A 20,522-nucleotide genomic window follows, 5' to 3' on the forward strand; every position below is an offset into this window, starting at 1 on the left:
AATCCAATGAGCAATTTATAATCAGAAAAACTGTTTCAAATTTTTAGTTTCATTCAAAATAAATTTAGCTCTTTGATTAAAAATATTCAGTTTTAATTGTTAGATAATAAACCAAATTAGGCAATAGTTATAAATTTATAGAAGTCTCCATAGAACAGCTAAAAATGTTGCTTTAATTTTTTTTTCTAATGTAATCGCTTTTTTTTCTAATGTAATTTTTTTTTCTAATGTAATCTAATGTAATCGCTCATCGAATGTAATTGAGAATACCAGAATTTAGGCTCGGCCATATTGTAATTTTAATTTGACATAAATTTTTTGATAAAAACACATAATTGTGTAATTTTTATCAAGGCTTTTAGTACACATTTTGCATATTCTTTTTCTGATTAAATTTTATCATAATTCTTTCAGCTTACAATTTGCTAAATTGGTTGTATACAAAATGTATCAGGTGAAATTTCTAACTCAAAGAAATTTTAATTTTCTTAATGCAATTTTACTTCTTGCATTTTTTTTTTATACCAAGAGAAAATTTCCTTGTTTATTTATTTTTGTGCACTCTAATCTTTTCGTATAACTAGAGCCCGGAATTTGATGATCTTAAAAATTCCTATAAATGTTCTTAAAAGAGCAAAAAGTAACTTGAAAAATGTATAAAATACCCTAGTATGATTTTTGAAATATTAAACTAAAACAATGTTTTCCTCTTTAAAATTACTTCATGCAAAATATATTTTAAAAAAATGCAATACGTGCTTTTTTAAAAAAAATGTTTTTGCTTTTGCTTTTTACTTATAACCTAGAAATTGCTTTAATTTACTTTATGGGGATTTATTACAAGCCTCATTAGAAAAATAGCTTTAGTCAAAATGTTATTTATGAAACTTGGCAAATTTAGCATATAAATCTGGAAAACATGGAAAAGTCACTAAATTTTAATGCAGAACTTTATCAGATATTCTGATTGGATTTCCTATGATACGTGTAAACAATTCAGGGGTCTGTCCAGGGTGAATTTACTACCGTTTAGCTGTACTTTCACAAATTCAACTTTAGGAAAAAAGGTAGTTTCACAAAATACTTTTAAGAAAACAAGGTCTCATGCAAACCCCGTTATCGTTGCAATCTATTGCAAAGAGGAGCTTTTCCGCCAGCTGTCTTCTACGAAAAGGTAGCACATGTTTGGTCAGATAGTGCAATGTGGTAAGCCTAACAGGTCGCTTATGCCATAACTGTACAGGAAGTCAAAATTCAAACATTATTCTAAACATTCGAACATTATCTTAAACACTATTGTAAATTTATTCAAGCAGACCTTTATTTTTTATGAAAATTTTTTTTCTCAATGAAACCTTTTTCTGTATGACCTAGTCAAAAATGTTCTCATAATGATAATAACTTTTAGTGCTAGTACTGTTAAATGCATGTTTTTATTAAATTCAAGTTGAAATTTAACTATGGGCAAGGATTTTTATGGATTTTTAAATTTGGATACAATTTTAAGGCCAAAATGTTTTTATAGCAAAATTATTTTTGAATATATAAAGAAAAATATATCGAAATTTATCAGTCACAAATGATTTTTTTTGTAGTGAACATATGAAATATTTTCTAATTTGTGAAAATATTTTCTTACTTTACTATATTTTTTTGTTGATTTTTTAATATAATTTTTAATTTTCATAAAATAGGAGCCTCTCAAAAAACCTAGACTGACCCCTGCAATTTAACTCAGGATTCAAGACAAATTTTCTACTTTCACGTGTTTTGTTTCTCAGAACAAATCTTCTAGACTTCAAATTATTATTTTTCTTGTTCATACCAATAATTTTTTTTCTTCTAACTTATGTTTGATTCTTCTTAATAAAATTTATTCAATGTTTTTTTTTTTTTTTAACAATTGCAAGATTTTGTGTTAGAAACTTGTGTGGCTTTTCTCATGTTAATAATATGCTTGAAATGAAATTGAAATATAATTGTCATGTGAATAATGGGCTTGACATAAAATTAATCTGGATATTTCTTTATAATTTACTAGTTTGACTGTTCTTGAGCATTTGTGGTTTTATGCTCGGTTGAAAGGAGCCAGAGAGGAAGAAGTTTCTGAGGAAGCGGAAGAAATGATTAAGGACATGAACCTGAAACCAAAAACAAATGAATATTCAAAAAATCTGTCTGGTATGCATCTGTTTTTTTTTTTTTAATTTTTATTTCTGTATTACTATGTATTTATGAAATTTGTATTTTATTTTGTAAAATCTACTGGATTTTTTTCTATCCATGTTTATAGCAATGCAAATGTAATGACTTTTAAGTGAGACGAATTATTAAACTTTTTCTAACTCATCATTTTTCTTGGTAGCAATTATTTGAGTAATGGTTAATGTACATAAATGAAACTGTGATATTTTATCTTAATTTTCAGGTGGCATGCAAAGAAAATTGTCAATTGGTATAGCGTTTGTAGGTGGATCTCAAACCGTTATTTTAGATGAGCCTACGGCTGGTGTAGATCCCTACGCCAGAAGATCTATTTGGGAATTGCTTTTGAAATACAAGTCAGGTAATGCATTATGTGATTTTTTTAGCTTTATGTATTTTTTATTAATCTCTAACCATTTATTTAGGAGGTTTGTTATATTAATGATAATAACATATTTTTGAAAAAGACAAAGCATTTTACAGCACCATATATGTGTTGTTGTCATAAGCCATTAAGGCAATAGGTGCGATTGTTCTTGTTTTCCAGTAAGTATTATTCTCAGAAAGAAATTTAAAAAAAACTTTCTTATAAATGTTTTATATTATCACAAACAAATAAAAATTCCTATTGATGTTATCAACTTTTCTAAAAATATTTTTAAAAAAATGACCCTCCATCCAAAAAGTCCCTCCCTATCCATTCCCATTAGTGAGTATAGTTTCTCTTATTTGTTATTTTATGTGATTATAAAGTTGTGCATTTAAAATATATTAAATAAGGCTGGGAAAGAGGAAAATGTACCCCACCTGAAAGATAAAAACAAATTGACTTATAGTGACTGTGTTAAAAGTTTCATAAAAGTTCTGTTCGTTTTATTAATTCCTACTATAATTCATCACCACTGAAAAAGTAATTCAGGTTGTTCCTGTTGTCGTTGGCCATTAAGGCAATGGATATGATTGTTCTTATTTTCCAGTGGCACCATCTGGGATCAAGAACTCAACTTCTGCCACACCCATACATCACACCAGTTTATAGGGCGGACCTATTCATACAACCATTCATTCATGCACACATCTAGCGCCTTGCCAACTAGGCTATCTCGGCCCACCATGTATCTAGACGCCAATAATAAACTGAATTGTCCAGTTAACCAGATCCATCAAAGATCAAGTTTTTTAACCCAAAATCCACCTTTATCTTATGATTTCTCGAAGGGGTCCAAAAATTGCTTACTAGTAGGGAGAGCTAGGAATGGGTTTTGAGGGTTAAAACCCCTTTAATTAATCATTATTAAGAATTAAATGAGTTGCAAAACAATTAGAAAATTTATTTAATTCATAAAAAACATGATAAAATAATGAAAATAAACACAATTCAAGTAGAGTCTTGCCGTATTGAATATAGTGCGGCTTTCAGGAGAACTCTTCCAGGCATCAGTCTCTCATCGTGGCAGGGACTATGGTTGCGAGGAAAAGTCACTTTGAATAGGAGTGTGGGGTGAATAGTTTTGTCTTAATCTTGGCATAGGTTATTCAGTGTGGTTTGTTTTTTATGTTGCACATTATACAAATGTTTTTCTTTAAAAATAAGTTTATTGCTGTTTTTTTTCCTTATTAGAATATTTTAAAATACATATAAAGGAGGTTAATTATTTTTTTTCTCATTATCTTATGCAGGTCGTACAGTCATATTAACTACTCACCACATGGATGAAGCTGATTTACTGGGTGATCGAATAGCAGTTATAAACAATGGGAAGTTGAGGTGTTGTGGATCCTCTCTGTTTTTGAAAACCCGGTTTGGCAACGGATATTACTTGACTCTGGTAAAATCATGTGATTACAATCTCTCTCAGAGAAACAGCAGGGGATCTTCGAGAACAGTGAAAGATAACTCTACCACCAAAAGCACTAGTGTAAGTAGAACTCCGTGGAAAAATATGTAAGGTATTTTTTTCAACCATTGAACATAGTTTAATGCGTTCACTGACATGTCACCCATATTTGGTTGACAGCAAAGTTTCTGATTGCCCCTCGTCACCCATATTAAAAAATAAATTACAAAGGCAAGCACTTACTTACATAGACAAATTATATACTAGTGCTGTAATTTTAAAGAAAATTAATTTAAAACTTGTTCGAAAAATTTGGAAGATACATTAAGTATTACACCAATAGCATTAACCTATGTATTGATCAGCAATACAATGGAAAAATTTTAAGCCTGTGACTTTATATTTTTATTTGCAAATTTTTGTTTCCATGGCAAAGCTAAATATCAGGGTTCCCACGGTACTTCAAAGTCCTTGAATTTTGTTGGGAAAAACAGGGGCTCTGAAAAGTCCTTGAATTCTGTGATAGGGTACTTGAAAAGTATTTGATTTTCTGGAAATTAAAATGACTTACAAAAAGCACAAAAAAATTCTAGCTGAATTTATAGAAATTGAAATCATTGTTCTTCCTTCATTATCCATTTGCCATTTTCTGAAGAATAGTTAGGGTCAGAAAACTGAGAGTTCAAGACCCATATATTTATTTACTTCTCCCATGATTATGATTGGATGACAAAATACAAGTAAACATGGGAGAAATCAATTGTGAGAAAAAAAATATTGAAACAAGCCATGTCTAGTATTAATCACTGGTTTCATGCAATTTGCTAATTTAATTTCATGAAAAGTTTCACTATCTGATGCCAGTTTTTAAAAGTTAACAAGCATCCAATGTCAATTGGAATTTTTTTTATAGTCTTCAAAGATATTTGAAACAGCAATATTCTAATCTCCATATAACTATCTGCAATTAATAATATATATCATCTAATAACTATCAGACATTTGCATTGGTAGCTGTAGGCTATGCATATTAAACAATCACAACTATTAAACAATGTAAACTTGATAAATTTAATGAATAAATTTTTTTTTGTCAACTAAGCATTGTACTTTTAAAAATATGCTATTTCTGCTTCGATGTAATTATAAAATCTAGTTTACATGTATTTTAGCCTCCTAACTATATTACTGAATAGGATCTTGAAAATTTGATTTTAGGTCCTTGAAAGTTATTGAAAAGTCCTTGAATTTTTAAAAAAAATGTGAGTGGGAACCCTGAATGCTGCACCCACTGCTGTTGCACATTAGTTCCACTACCCAAAACACAATAAACTATTAGGCGGCTTTAAAATTATTCAGATTAGAGTTGCATTAAATCAGGGTATTTTACAATATTATTTATTTAACAATAAAAAATACTCCAGCTGTATTTTACAAAATATTTTATTGTGTTTAATAGATACTTTCAATAGCAAAATTTCATTTTAGAAATTGGTTAAAATTCGTTTAGAATTCATTATTCGCAAGAAAATAAAAACATAATATTTCAGGTTTTTTTTCAGACCTTGTCAATGCATTTCATATTAAACCTATGGGAAAACTTTGTTTAGTTCTCTTTTTATAAATTTTTACTTTCAGCTGATCACAAATTGTTACTAGCATGTAGCCAGTTTCCATGCCATAACCAGGAACTCTGCAATTGTGAGGAAGCCTTTATAACCTTATTTCATTGTATTGGCATTGATTTAAAATCAGACTTCAATATTTTCCGTAAAACAGATCCGTTTTTCTAGGAAATATAATTTAAAAGATAAAAAATAATTTATACTTACGGATTACTTAGTTCCCAGTTCATTGTAACCCTTACCAATATGGCATGACTTGGACGTGTATCTTCTTTTCTAGGAAATAACCGATGAGGGTGTAGCAGACATGTCTACAGTAGATTCAAAATCAGATTTATCTGAAAACAATGTTCTGTCTGACAATGGATTTAATTCCACATCCAGTTCTCCTTGGGGTGAGTGTCTAATTTCTTATCATTTCAATTTTTAGCTTAGTGTTTCTTTTATTCATTATATTTCAAGCAAGTTCAAAAGTGTACTCTTAAAAACTCACTATTTTTTTTATTTCCATCTTATACTCAGTACTTAATCATTCATTTTAAAACCACCAAGTACTAATTCAGGTGTATCATTTGCTAATTGCTATTAGAGTTAGTTTAGTGCTAAAGCTGTCTAAAACTTTTTAAAATATTAACTACGATGTGTTTAAGAATTCAAGATGTAGTGTTGAAATATGAAATTCTTTCAATTGATCTTTCTACAATGACAATAGTAACAGGAAATGGAAATGTCCTTAATCCTCCCATCCTCTAAGTCTAACCACTTTATGGGGGGCACTTCTTTCTAGAAACGTTATGTTAAAATATTTTTTTGGATGGAGATTGTTTTACGAAAAGAAATTCATTTAACTTACTACTTAAAAGCAATTTAATTTGTAAGACTTTTTTTTGTAGGTGGGTGGGCTTTTCAAAATTTTACCTAATGTATAGCCTTGTGTTTAAAACTACAAATTAACTTCGTGATAAATGGATTAAATGAACGAAAGCATTCTGCACAAGAGAAAGTAGATGCTTAGTTTGGGTTCCTGTTTTTGATCAGACGTGAACCTTAATTGGTACCCGCGTTTATGTAACGGTGCATAGCATTTTCAAAAAGTGCTTAAAGATGCTTATTTTCGTTTTTTAAAAGCCCTTAAAGGTGCTTCTTTCATTGATTTTAAAAAGTGTTTCATTTTACCTTTCCAAAAATGAGATTTTTTTTTCTTTACCATGTTGATTTTTGCCACATATTATGCAAAAGCAACCTTTTCACATTGTTCTTTTCAATGTTTCCACAATCCATTTCAGCGTTCAAGGTTCATAGCGTATGAAAGCGCCCATCATTTTACAGGTTTGATGAAATACTTGAGAGTTTGCATGTGCGTCTGCTGAGCTGTGTTTGATGAGATTATTGTCAGGTTTCATTTTTGACCATCTGATATCAAACCGAAAAATCTCTTGATCTTTTTATAATGGCTATTATAACCAAGAAAAGAGTTCTTTGTCAGAAACTAGTTGTTTTATCATCACATGAAGACTTTGAAAACTATTTTGCATTTTGTTAATGTATATAGTGCTTAAGATATTTTTGGAATACTTAAAAAGTACTTAAAGGATGCTTGTTTTTGTTGAAAGATTTGACTACCCACCCTGAATTATGAATCAGAATTACAGGTGTTATAGGTGTGCTATAAGCAAAAATGTAAGCATTTCGTGTGTACTGAAAAAAATAATCTGGATAGTGATTTTTTATCTATTGCCCTAAAATCTGTTAAATGCATCATTGTGTTTATTTTTTTAACTTTCTTAGGTGGTTCTTGTATCATATCGCAATTGACACGGTTCATTCATAACCACGTACCTGATGCAAAGTTGATGGAAGATGTTGGTTCTGAAGTATCTTATCTAATACCTCCCTCTGCGCAGAGATCTGGAGAGTTGCAGAGACTTTTCAAAGCAATGGATGGCAATCTGGACGAATTACATATCAGCAGTTACGGCATATCCGACACTTCACTCGAAGAGGTAGGCTTCCATTATGCCCTTCAACTAAATCTCGTTCCGCTGTACAAAATTGTTCGTCTTGCTCACTTCTTTTTAGTTTAATAAAAATAACTTGCAAAACAGATATCTTTCGGTTGTGCATTACCTCATTAAATTTGTAAGATGTTCAATCTGCTCTTTAAAACTTGCAATCTGCTTTTTATTTAAAACTTGTTGTGGCTGTGTAGTGTAACTACCACTACGATTATTAAACATCAATTCACTAGTATATAAAACGTGCTAACTCAATTCTATTTTGGGGTACTTTTTGATAGATGAGGGTTGACTTTATCGATAACACCATCACCACATTGGTGACTCGGATGTGATATGTTCATGCCTACTTCAATGCATGATCCACATAGAACAGTTGACTTGCTATTTGTGACTTCGTCATTGTTGTTCTCGCACTGTTGCTTCTCAGTCTCATGTGTACACAACGAGATCCCGTACAAACTCGACTGTTAATAGCGATTACACACACAACTGTGAACTTAATACAGCTCTCAGGGCAAGCGCTCGAAATTTGGTGAACTTAATAGAGTTCCAGTCTTTCGCAAATACGGTAACTAGCGGTATTCATTCATCTAATTCAATCCCTGATAAAATTCTGGTGGAGAAGTATCGTAAGGTAACTATCACTACAATTATTAAACATCAGTTCACTAGTATCTAAGACGTGTTAACTGGATTCTATCTTGAGTTACCTTTTTAATTGGTGACCCGGACCACAGCTACTTCAGTATTTCTCAGTCAGTGAGTGAGTGATGATTAGTGAATGTGGATGGGTATTCAACAATTTTTCTTTGTTGATTTCATAGAACAGAAATCGAGTTTTTGTTAAAGGATGATTTTTGCATATAAAAAAATGGCTGATGTTATTAGCGTCAGTCTCTGAATTCACAATCTCTTTTTCATTGAATAGGTTTTCTTGAAAGTCACTGGAGAAGCTGGAATTGTTGAACCCGAAGATGAAGCTACGCCTGAGGGTAAATAGAACAAAATTTTCGTTAATCATTTGTCGGAACTATCATTTAAAATCAGAACTATCATTTTGAGAAAGTAATTAAAATCAAAATATATTTGAAGTAGCTAACTGATTTGTTTTTAACTACTTGTTTTTTTTATTTATTTTAAATCTCTATTTTAACCCTAAACTTTTCAATTAAAATTTTATATAACATGTTATTGTCAGAACTATCATTTAAAATCAGAACTATCATTTTGAGAAAGTAATTAAAATCAAAATATATTTGAATTATCTAACTGACTTGTTTTTAACTACTTGTTTTTTTAGTTTATTTTAAATCTCTATTTTAACCCTTTTATCACTTTTTTTAACCCTAAACTTTTCAATTAAAATTTTATATAACATGTTATTGTCATTAATCATTTGTCAGAACTATCATTGAAAATCAAGACTATCATTTTGAGAAAATGATTAAACTCAAAATATATTTGAAGTAACTAACTGATTTGTTTTTAACTACTTGTTTTCTGTTTTTTTTTGTTTTTTTTTTTTTTAAATCTTTTTTTTTTCAACCCTTTTAGCAATTTTTTTTTTACCTTAAACTTTTCAATTAAAATTTTACATTACCTGTTCTACACATGAAACAGCTTTGTGCTAATAGAAATCATTGTTTGTAGATGAACTTGCTCAAAACATGGATAAAGAGAAGAGCAAATGGTTCAGTTTCAGAAGCACATTATTACACCTAAAACTTCACAGTATTGCTAGGTTCTTTGGTAAAGAAATCAGTGATAAAAATATTGCCATGACTTCTGAAGAAACAGGTAAGAAATAAAACATTTTATGCTTAAATGATTTATATTAGAACTTTTGCTAAGTAGTGATTCATACTGTTTTGCTTTAGATGCTGTATTATTATTAGCTTATTTGCTTAAGCAGTTTTATAGTTCCTAAGTCGAAAAAGTTTTAGACCTCACTGCGTTTTTTATTCATTAGAAGCTTGAGCATAGATGTAAATTCTAATGGAATTGCTAGTTTTTTATGGGCTTTTGATTTAATCAAAACCCCTTTTTTAAATTTGGGAAAAATTAAAATAAATTCCTTGAAATTGGAAAGTTTCCGTGAAAATCCTATAAAATTTTTGATTAATATAGCTGCTAACTCAACTAGATTTTGCCACTTTTTCCTAAGCTTTTTGATTTCATCAAAATTTTTGAAAATCGGGAAAGTTTATAAGGAATTTGTATGAAATTTTAGATTTTTGAGAACTATTATATTGTGAACTATTAACTAAGAACTATTATATTTTTTACCATTTTTAATTTTTTTATACTTTTAAAGTTCTAACCTATATGTGATTCCGAAAGATTTTTGAATTTAGAAAGTTTTAGAAAAATCTCTAAAACTGTAAAAGTTCCTGAAAAAATCCTATTAAACTTCCGATTACCGTAGCTGCCAACTCTAGATTAAGACAGTCCAAAAAGTCCTGAAAATAGGGGAAATTTATGAAAAAATGTGTATTGAATTTTAAATTCTGTAATTTTTATTTCATTTTTAGCTGATAACTATCATATTTTTAACATCTAATTTTTTTTTTACTTGCTTCAAAAAATTTAACCTATATGTTATTTAAATATGAAAATAATATTCATTAATATTAAAAATTTAGTTTATCAGTTATTAATGTACAATTTTTTGTGTTTATTTCACTATATTTATTATAAAAAATAATATTTAATAGGGTAAATTAAAAAAATTTTTTTAAATAAAGGTTTTAAAACTTATTAAACAACATGCAACAATAAAGTAAGAATCCATGCTTTTTTTTAAATGTCATGTGATAGGATGACATAACTTCTACATTTCAGTTAATATTCTGTTTTTTTTTTCAGAACAGCAATTAAATTAATATGGATAATCTTTCTTAATTAAAATATTATAATTAAGTAAAAGTAGGATTGAATTTTCAATACATAAGTTGACTCCATTTATTAAAATAATTTATAACTCGAATTGGACATTTTTAAGCATTCGCTAAAGTTCTTGGTTTGGTTTTAAACGATTTATGATTACGATTTAAAAGTTATTCGTAATTATTTAGGTGCATAATTATTAATTAAATGCATTTATATGTGATTATTAATTAGTAATTTGAAGATTTTACAATATGGAGTAATGTTCGTTCCTCTGTGCTGTCTAAAAAAGTGCTGTAATTTTTGTTTTATGTTATTGTTATGAAATAGAGCGCAGAAGTCCTGGTCATCTTTCTGTTTTTTTCCCCCTTCAATATTAATTTTGAAGCATACCACTAAAATAAAGCAACCACTGATTGTTAATGCTTGCTAATACATTAAGCATTTGTAAGAGGAAACCAACATATTTTAAAATCTATTTTTAATTAATTATTCAAACCATCTTAAAAGGGTAGCAAAACTGATAACTAAATTTAAAATGATCAACCGAAGTTATGATTTAATAATGAATTTTTTTTAGTTAAATCATTTGTTTTATTTTAAGCAAACAAACTTTCAAAATATATTTTAGAAGAAAGAAGAAACAAAAAAATTTTTTTTAGTGTTTTCTTTTTTTAATAAAAATTATGTTTGATTTGTTGATTTAGGTCGTTTTTTTTTAACTGATTGAACATCTCATATAAATATAGTTTTTAGAACTTTTTTTTAACTGAATCTTCTTTTTATTGGATGTAAAATAATAATTTTCTTAAGAAAATAAAAATAAATATTCATTTTTTTCTTATATATATATATATATATTTTCCTATTCCACCATAGTAACATTTGTTTATAAAAGTTATTTATTTGAAAGAAAAGTAAGATTGTTGTGAAAGCTTTGCAAAACTGACACGTAAAATATTGATTGGTTTTTTACTTCAAAAATTTTATGAATTTAACTACTAATTAATTTAATCAATTAAATCCAAAGTTATGCAATTAAATATTTTATTTGAATGTAATTAAAAAGATTTTTAAAAAAATTGTTGAATATACAAAATTTAAATATTTTTAATTATATATAATTTATATGTAATCAATTAAAATAATTATTACTTCATTAAATTGTTATGTATGAAAATAAATATTATCCTATATAACATACCAATTAATGGTGGTTTCTGTGGGAGTTAATCTTTAGCTTAGATATTTACAAAAATGATAAAATGCTTCATTTTAAAACATTTTTTTTTTAAATTCAACTTGTGAAAAACTGTAATTTCCGTACAATTATGTCATAATCTAATATGTTTAATTTTTAGAAATTAGAAATATCTTTGAACTTCTAAAAAAAAACATAATCTTTCAGTTAAAAAGTTTAAAACAGGAAAATTTCCTTTACGTAAACAATCAGATAACCGTACCCCAATAAAAGAGAAACCTCCTCAACTTCAAATTAATACTTGTCATTTTATTAATTCTGAAAATAATATGCAATTGCAAAGGAATTGCATTTAATTTTTTGCAGTGCTTTTTTTTCTGTTTATCCTTGAGAGGGTACTTGTCTAGAGCTATTTATCAGGGTTGCCACTCCACAGGAAGAATAGGGAAAACCTGGAAAATACAGGGAATTTATAAAAATCACCTAAAATAGCAGGGAAAATGCAGGGAACTTTAATTTTTCCCTTCACAGGATACAGGAAATTATATTTCTTTTTTTCTAAGTGGTGACCTTTCAAAACACTATCTATGAGGATATTTAAGGATGATATTTCAGCTATACTAAACTATTTAATTTACTATAGCATTATTTGTTTGAAGTATGTTAATCTGTTCCTTATTTCTTTAACTTTTTCTTGCAATTAAAACTAGTATAAATAGACTAATATAGTCTCAGTGATTGCGTATTTCCTCTTAATATATTGTGTATAATACAGGGTGCGTAGCGTTTTAAAAGGTGCTTATTTTCGATTTTCGTTTTTAAAAGCCCTTATAGGTGCCTTTTTTCATTGGGTATTTTTAAAAAGTGCTTAATTTCCCCTTTTTCAAAATGAGATTTTTCCTTTACTATGTTGATTTTAGCTTCGAATTATGCAAAAAGACACAGCTCACATTGTTTTAAAGTGCTTAAAAGGTGCTTATTTTTCGTTAAATAATTTGGCTACACATCCTGTAATATATACAGGGAATTTTATCTCCAGATTTGAGTGGCAACCCTTTTAGGTACCATTTTATCACTCTATTTTCATGGTTTTTTAGTGCCTGAACTTCTGTGCTCTGTATGTTAGTAAAGCTTTATTGTCACTGTAGAGTGCATGTCGCACTAATGCATTTTATGTCGTTTTGCATTGTTGCAGCTGTAAGGGAAAGCCTGACGGGTGGAAACGGTGAGTTATTTTCTTTAGGAAACACCCCTGTATTCTCTGCTTGGGACAAAACTTTTGGAATTTCTCATCTTCCTTCATAACACAAACTTCCCTTTTTTTTACTTCTTTATTATTCCTCTTGGCGGCTGATTGCATGTTCATTTTTTCAGCATCTCTAACACACATACATAGGCACCATTTGTGTTTATTGTCTATTCTAACATTGCTTATTTTCTGTGCCTTTACCATTAGTAACCATTTTTATTAACATTAGATTGTTTTTTGTTATTAGTTGTATCTAACCAATTTGTTTGATGACTTTAGTTTCAAAAACCAGCTTGGTCTATTATACACTATTTGGTCCAAAGTATCCATACACACAGTTTTAATGATGTGGGAGCGTCCTGTGTCCGTTAGTTCCTATGGTTGGAAATGTACTGGAGAATGGAACATGTACTCGAGTTGTATGTGGACATTCTGGACAATGCCGCACTTCCAACTCTATGAGAATATTTCGGCCCATTTCTCTTGCAGCAAGATAACTGCTCCATTCTCACAACGAGGCTTGCACAGCAAAAACTGGACTGGCCTTCTTAGATCCCCCATCTAAATCCCATGGAACACCTTTGGAACGAATTAGAGCTCAGATTACGTAGCCAGACAAATCGACCTTCCTCACTCACTTCAGCTTGTATCAAAAACTGGTGGAAAGTCTTCCCAAACATGTTCAAGCTGTCATTGATGCAAAATGGGGACCAGCATCATATTAATATGTGACTCAGGGCGCTCTAATTCCATTCCACTGGGCGTCCGGATATTTTTGGCCACATAGTATGTAAATGGGCAATTCTGCCATTTCAGAAATCCTTATTTGCAGACTTTAAGAGCATATAACTCAGTTAAAAAAGTCGAGCAATACTACCTAATAATTTTTGTTAAAATATATCTAAGTTTAAATGACACTTACTTTATTTTAAAAGTTAAAATTGTGTGCTATGTGCATAACACAATATGTTTTATCCATGACAGTTAGTTTTTAATTAGTTTAACAGTCAATTTTCTGAAGGTTTCCAAAAATTGGAATAAATGCATTACGCTAAGACTTATTTTCTATAAACCTATTCAAACTGCTAGAATTCTCTCTCTCTCTCGTTTATTGAGCTATATGCTTTTAAAATCTGCAAAAACAACAACTTTCATAAATGGTGGAATTCCCTCTTAAATTGTTTCTCAAAAATGTACAGGAAGTAAGGCAAAAGTTGTTTATTTTCCTTACCAAAATGCAACAAATTTAAACAAAATCTGAATAAATTTAAACAAAATCTCCACTGTCACTGTGAACTAAAATATTTTCTTTAATTTCTATAAAAGCTGAGAAATTTTGAATGCTTTGGTTATTAATTTTTTTTAAATTTTTTTTCAATAGCATTTTTAAAAAAATTTTTTATCTATTCCAAATGCCTGAATCAGAGATTTTTTTAAATAAATAAAATTATCTCTTCCATAGTTGGTTTAGTTGAAATTAAAGTCATCGGCCTCAGTTATGTTATTATTTTAATTTGTTCTGTGACTTGATACCATTTAAAATGTGTTTCATTTTGTTATTTTAAAATTATCTTTGAATTAACTTCCAACAAAATTTAGTTATTGCAACATTTTTTAAGCCAAATTTCAAAAAGAGTTAGTATAAATTATCAAATCAAATTTTAGGCATAATTTGCTGATACTCAAATAAGTTTTAAACATTATTTTTGGAAATAATATGCGTTGCAAATGTCTTTAAAAGAATTTCAATTTTATTTTAATATGTTCCTAAATTGTAACTTTGTTTTGTAAATTTTACAAAAGTAACATGATTCACACGCGATATAAATTCAGTGTTTTAATTTTTCTAGCTAAAACTATGTCTGTAAAATATATTTTTAATTCAATTTTCAGTTGGTAAGTTTTTTTTCTTTATCATTTTTTCTACTTATTCTCTCGAATTAAGTATTTAAAAATTTTCTTCTAGTCTACTAATATGCACTTATTTTAATTGAACATGTATCATTATCTTCTTAGAGCTTATTTGGTATATAACTTATTATTTTTATTTTCTAATCCTTAAATATCTATCTATCTATCTATCTTGAATAAAAAAGCCACCTTTTATTACATCACTTGTTCTGAACTTAATTTTGTGCTTATTTGAATTTCTAAAAACATAATAGAATCCATAGTCAATCTTTAAGTACATGTTTATATATTACGCTGCTTTGCATAAAGCTATGATGTTTTAACATAATATTTTTTAAAAATATCGCAACTACATAGTAATATTTTTAAAAAATATATTAAAACATCATAGTAAACTGTAATACAGAAAATATCTATAAAAAAAATTAAAAGTAATATTATTTTATTTTTTAGATTTGCTAAATAATAACATAAAGTTGTAAAAGTATTAAAATTATTAAATCACTACTGGATGTTTTGGCATTTCAGTTTAAACAATTAGCCCTGTGGCCGAATTTTTTCTGCCTTTCCGCGACATGCCTCTCTAATGCTCAGAACAAATATGCATGTTACTAAATAATTAATTAATATTTAAAGTACTAATGAAAAATAATTAATTTAAAGTAACAAAAACGTCAACTTAATTTAAAAAAAAAAAACTTTTCGGTTAAAATAACATATAACTTTTTTAATCGAATGTGTAATATTTTTTTATTCTAATATAATGGGCGATATTCTCTATTTGGTAGGGGGAAAATAAACTTATACTTTCCTTTTTCGCCTTATATAAATCATCATCACTTTAAAAAAAATAATTAAAAAATCATGAAATCCATACCATTAACTACCGAAAAAGAGATCGAAGGCGGAATCACGTGAATTGGACTCTTCGAAAAGGGGTTACTAAATGTGCTCTTTCATTTCAAGATTCAGTTGTTGTAATAAATAATACCAGATTAAAAATATAGGAGTTTAAAAACTGTGTGTAAATCAATAGCAATAACTAAATAAAAAAATTAATAGAATGAAAATTTCTGCAGAAAAGTAAACCAAAACGTTTTACTTTGGAAAGGAAAAATCTTTCTACAAGAACTCGGTAACGTTCTGCTACAATCTCGCCACGATTTTGTCACAGGGATAATTAGTAAGTTAAGTCTTTTAAATATACGTTTTTTCTGACATGTTTTATGTACTTAATGCGAATTTAAAGACTGACTTAGAATTATTTTTTTCTATAAAAAATTCTTCCCAATGTTCCATTGAAACTTAAAAAAATTTACTAATATTTTGGTTTAAATTTAGATTGCATGTCATTGTTTACCAATCTTAAGTTTCTTAATCTATATTATTTTCTTAGCATCCCAATAGCTCCTAATGTCATATGTTGTAAAGCTTTTTGTGTTTAACTCTCCTTAGTCTAAAACAAAACAAAAAAAAAAACTTAGAAATTGTGTTTGACTACTCAAACTGCTTTTTAATAGCAATAAAATAAATTCTAAGTGCTTATTTTATTATTAGTGTGTGATAACAACACACATGTAGATTTGCCACCTTTCCCTGAGCTTTCTGAGAAACGCATATCTGGAGCTAAATTGGTACAACGCCAAATGGCCGCTTTCCATCTTCGAAGATTCCATCATTCTAGAAGAAATATCAAAGGCTTATTTTGTGAAGTAATTAATTATTTTTTAAACTGTTATTTTGTCTTAGAAGAACTAATTACACAGCTGTGACATAAATAGTTAGAAGCTTTTACTTTTATCTGTACCTATGTGCTAATATTTTTTGGTAATAATTATCTTCATAAATGTTTCCTTCCTTTAGAGATAATTTAATTAAAATATCAACAACAAAAAATCAAATACTTATTTTATCAGAGATGATTGTGCTCCAGAAAAATTCCGGATTTTTCGCTAACTGCAATCTGTTAGTTTCTGGAAATCCAAAGTCCAGAAGTTTTACGAAATCACCGATCAGATTTATGTATAAAATGCTTATATATTTTATTTAAAAATATTAGGAATATAATTTATGCTTGGCATCTCTTTCATTTGTAAATATTTTTTTGGTAGAATAATAAATGTGATTAGAGATAAAAGTAAACTTATACATAATTATTCATTTAAATTATGATGTATATAATTTATTTGCAATTTCATGTTTTGAAAATATCAATGATTTAAATTTATAAAGACATTAATTTTTTTTAAATACATCGTTAATTATTTTGCTCAAGAAAATATCAGGATTTTTTTAGTTGGACTCACAATTACCCCTATTTTATGTAAAATATTTTTTTTTTAAATGTTTTAGATGATGATTACATCATTTGTTATTCTAAGAGAAAATTATATTTTGACAGCTATCGCATCAAAAATCAGTTATTGTAATTATTTACTTTAACAAATATTATAAATATATAAATGTTTTTGTTTATTATAATTATTCCCTTCACAAATTGCTGTTTTTAAAATGAAGTTCTTCAAAGATTCTTTGATTCTAAAAAAAATACCAAAAGCTTGTTTTATGAATTGTTGATAATTGTTTTAACATTTATTGTCTTAAAGGAATTTTTTTGAAAAAAATGCCATTGCATTGCTAATTATTTAAAGCAATCTTTCATCTAGTTAACTTTATTATATATTGGATTATATAAACAATGTATAAATGTCTGTAAAAATACATTTATATACATATATTTTTTTTTAATTCTTAACCGTCGATGTTTTTTCCTTATTTTATTTTAGCAATTATCTGTCTCTATAAATAAGTGCTTATCTTAAATTATTCCATCATTTTAGAAAAAGGATCAAAAGCTTCTTACATGGTATATTTTATTTTTTGTTGTACTGTGCACAAAATAAAATAGTATACGTCTAATTTTATTGTCAGATTTTGAGATATTAAGATGCAATCTTAATAAGTTTAGATCTGAATCTTAAATTTTGAAATTAAATAATTCAGACAATATTTTAAATTACAAAAAATAATTTTCTCTGAATATATATAACTTTTTTTTAACCCACTGGCGGTTATGCACGTAAAAAATCGCATTTTAACCTGCAGTGTTCTCTGCATAGCAAAACCGGTTTTTCCATGTTAATGGATAGGAGAACTGTGTATAGGGGAGAAACATTCTCTCAATTTTGCCCATTTCCTTAACCGCCAGTGGGTTAAAATGGTATTGAACCAAGATAGCAGTCAAAAGTTTGAACCCCTCAAAAGATAATTTTACTTTTAGCATATTTACCCATCCCATTTTTTTTATTGATCAAGAATTTTGGCTAAATCCTTTTGGATTTTGAATTACATGATTAAAATATTGTAATAATTTGTATAACTTTTTTGATCGTTAGTAAATTAAATAATTATGAAAAAAATATTTACATCAAATTATCTCTGAATGGAGGAGTTTTTCAGTTATGTGTAAAAAGTTTTCAATTTGCGTAAAGCATTTACAAAGTATGGAATAGTGAAATTAACATTGAGGGATCCACCCCTACCCCTACAATTCTTCTCCTGACCTAACTGTTGGCACCATATTTTCCAATTTGTGAGTACTCTCAATATTTTTATAAATAAACTGTAAAGATTACATCCAGTTTTTTAAAATCTGCTCATTATATCAAAAATTATTAAGGTATTTTCTATTTTGTTTTGCATCCTGGACTAGAGATTGTTCTGTGCCCATGTCTGATATTTTGTACTAAGCACTTAAAAGTATCTAGTAACCTTAAATTAAGCTGCATCAGGGTTTCCGCTACGGTAGCTTTTTTCGCAAAATGCGAAAAGACCCCTCAAAAATGCTAAAATTCTACAAAGCATTTTCGCATTTTTGCTAAAGGATTTGGGGAATTCAGTTACAGCTCTGGATTGCATCTGGCAAGCTCTTGTTAGTGTTTAAATGGAAGACAAACGTCCTGTTGCTCAAGGGTTGTTAAAAAAAATATAGCTACTTTTTTGTTTTTAGCAACCACTGCCATCATTAATGATATCATGTTCAACATTAATAAATTAAGCCTCATATTTCAAAAATCTAATTTAAATTTTGAATATGTTCAATCAAGTGTGAAGGCTTGTATTTCAAGTTTAGAAGAAATAAAAAATGGCACCGGCACTTATTATATGAGTTTTTTAGATGATGTGCCTAAGAAGGAAAATGAAAAATTTGAGTTTCAGGGCCATATAATTTTAGATGGACTGAAGCAGAGGGAAAGATTCCATAATTTGATGCACAATTTTTTAAACTGTATCATTGAAAATATTACTGATAGATTGGGAGATTTGGATAAAATCGAAATGTTCAATATATTTATACCTAGCAGGATGCCCCATAGTTCGGAAGAATTACAGCATTATGGTGTAAAGGAAATCCGTTGCATTTTCAATTTGTTTTCGGAATCTCCCAGAAAAGATTTTCAGTTTACAGAAACTGAATTACTTTGTGAATGGGGATTATTTAAACACATCTTAATGCAACGATGTGAAAACATGTCATTTAATGAATTATTTTTATTTTTATATACCAATGATGTGTCTGAACAGTACCCATTAATAACTTCTGTTATAGAGTATTGTGCAACAATACCAATGCACACTGTTGACTGTGAAAGGGGCTTTAGCTACCTTAATTTGATTAAAACTAATATTCGAAACAGGTTGTTAATCAACCATGTAAACAATTTGTTAATGATTAATATTGAGGGCCCTGAAAGTGCATTTAACTTTCAAGAAGCATTTGTAAAATGGGCAAACATGAAAGAAAGGAAGATTGTTAATTATAAACCAAAATGTTTTGATAAATAATAAATGCGTTTTTTTTTTGTTATAGGTATTCTTTTTGATGTTCTTGTACATTAAGCTATTCTTTGTCAGATAACTTACAGTACTTGTTTGATATAAAGTAATTTTATAAGCCTTATGGCATTTTAGCATTTTGCTAAAACTTTTTTTCAGATTTTAGCTTTTTTGCTAATGAATTTTTAGACTCAGCTTAAACCCTGAGCTGCATGAGTAAACTTTTAACATAAACTGATGCCAAAAAAATGGTATTGACCCACCTCTGCCCTGTATATTTAACATTTATTTGCATAAAAGCAACATCTTTAAAGGGTCCTCATCTGATCTAAGAGAAATATTGAAAAACTCGTGTTTTTTTTAAAACTTAATAAAAGAATTACATTAATTGGAATGAATTAATATGTGTGCATAATATATTATATATCTATATATGTAAATTCATAAGTCTACAGTAATCTTTTAAATTGTAATTCAAATATAAAGATTTTATGATCTAAATAAAGAACCTAAATTTCAGATTGTGATGCCTGCTGGATTTATTTGTGTGGCTTTAGTATTAGCTTTATTTATTCCTCCTCTTGTTGAAGAACCTCCTTTAGAAATTCAACCCTGGATTTATGGACCTCCCAACAATATATTTTTCAGGTATTTATCCCTTAAAATATTCCTTTAAAAATTCCTATCTACATGAAATAAATATTTAAATTATGAAATAACTATAAAAAAACTGAATGATGGAAATTTTGTGAT

The 20,522-nt window shown here is 28.2% G+C and overlaps 1 protein-coding gene across 8 annotated transcripts in view; it reads left to right on the top strand.

Annotated features, from left to right (window-relative positions):
* LOC107448522 (phospholipid-transporting ATPase ABCA1) overlaps nucleotides 1-20,522 on the top strand; it is a 196,382-nt gene that overhangs the window by 147,428 nt on the left and 28,432 nt on the right. For 5 of the 8 annotated variants that reach the window (XM_087164612.1, XM_087164618.1, XM_087164619.1 and 2 more), the window contains 10 exons: nucleotides 2,042-2,181; nucleotides 2,429-2,566; nucleotides 3,886-4,124; nucleotides 5,949-6,063; nucleotides 7,457-7,671; nucleotides 8,615-8,678; nucleotides 9,337-9,483; nucleotides 12,969-12,998; nucleotides 16,491-16,645; nucleotides 20,290-20,417. In XM_087164612.1, coding sequence (XP_087020738.1) covers nucleotides 2,042-2,181; nucleotides 2,429-2,566; nucleotides 3,886-4,124; nucleotides 5,949-6,063; nucleotides 7,457-7,671; nucleotides 8,615-8,678; nucleotides 9,337-9,483; nucleotides 12,969-12,998; nucleotides 16,491-16,645; nucleotides 20,290-20,417 — 1,371 coding nt within the window. The remainder of the gene's footprint in view (nucleotides 1-2,041; nucleotides 2,182-2,428; nucleotides 2,567-3,885; nucleotides 4,125-5,948; nucleotides 6,064-7,456; nucleotides 7,672-8,614; nucleotides 8,679-9,336; nucleotides 9,484-12,968; nucleotides 12,999-16,490; nucleotides 16,646-20,289; nucleotides 20,418-20,522) is intronic. The other 3 variants (XM_087164615.1, XM_087164617.1, XM_087164616.1) reach the window with 1 other exon arrangement.

Source organism: Parasteatoda tepidariorum, chromosome 5, assembly GCF_982258835.1.
Source record: "Parasteatoda tepidariorum strain Cologne lab strain chromosome 5, Ptep-v5.0, whole genome shotgun sequence".
NCBI lineage: Eukaryota > Metazoa > Arthropoda > Arachnida > Araneae > Theridiidae > Parasteatoda > Parasteatoda tepidariorum.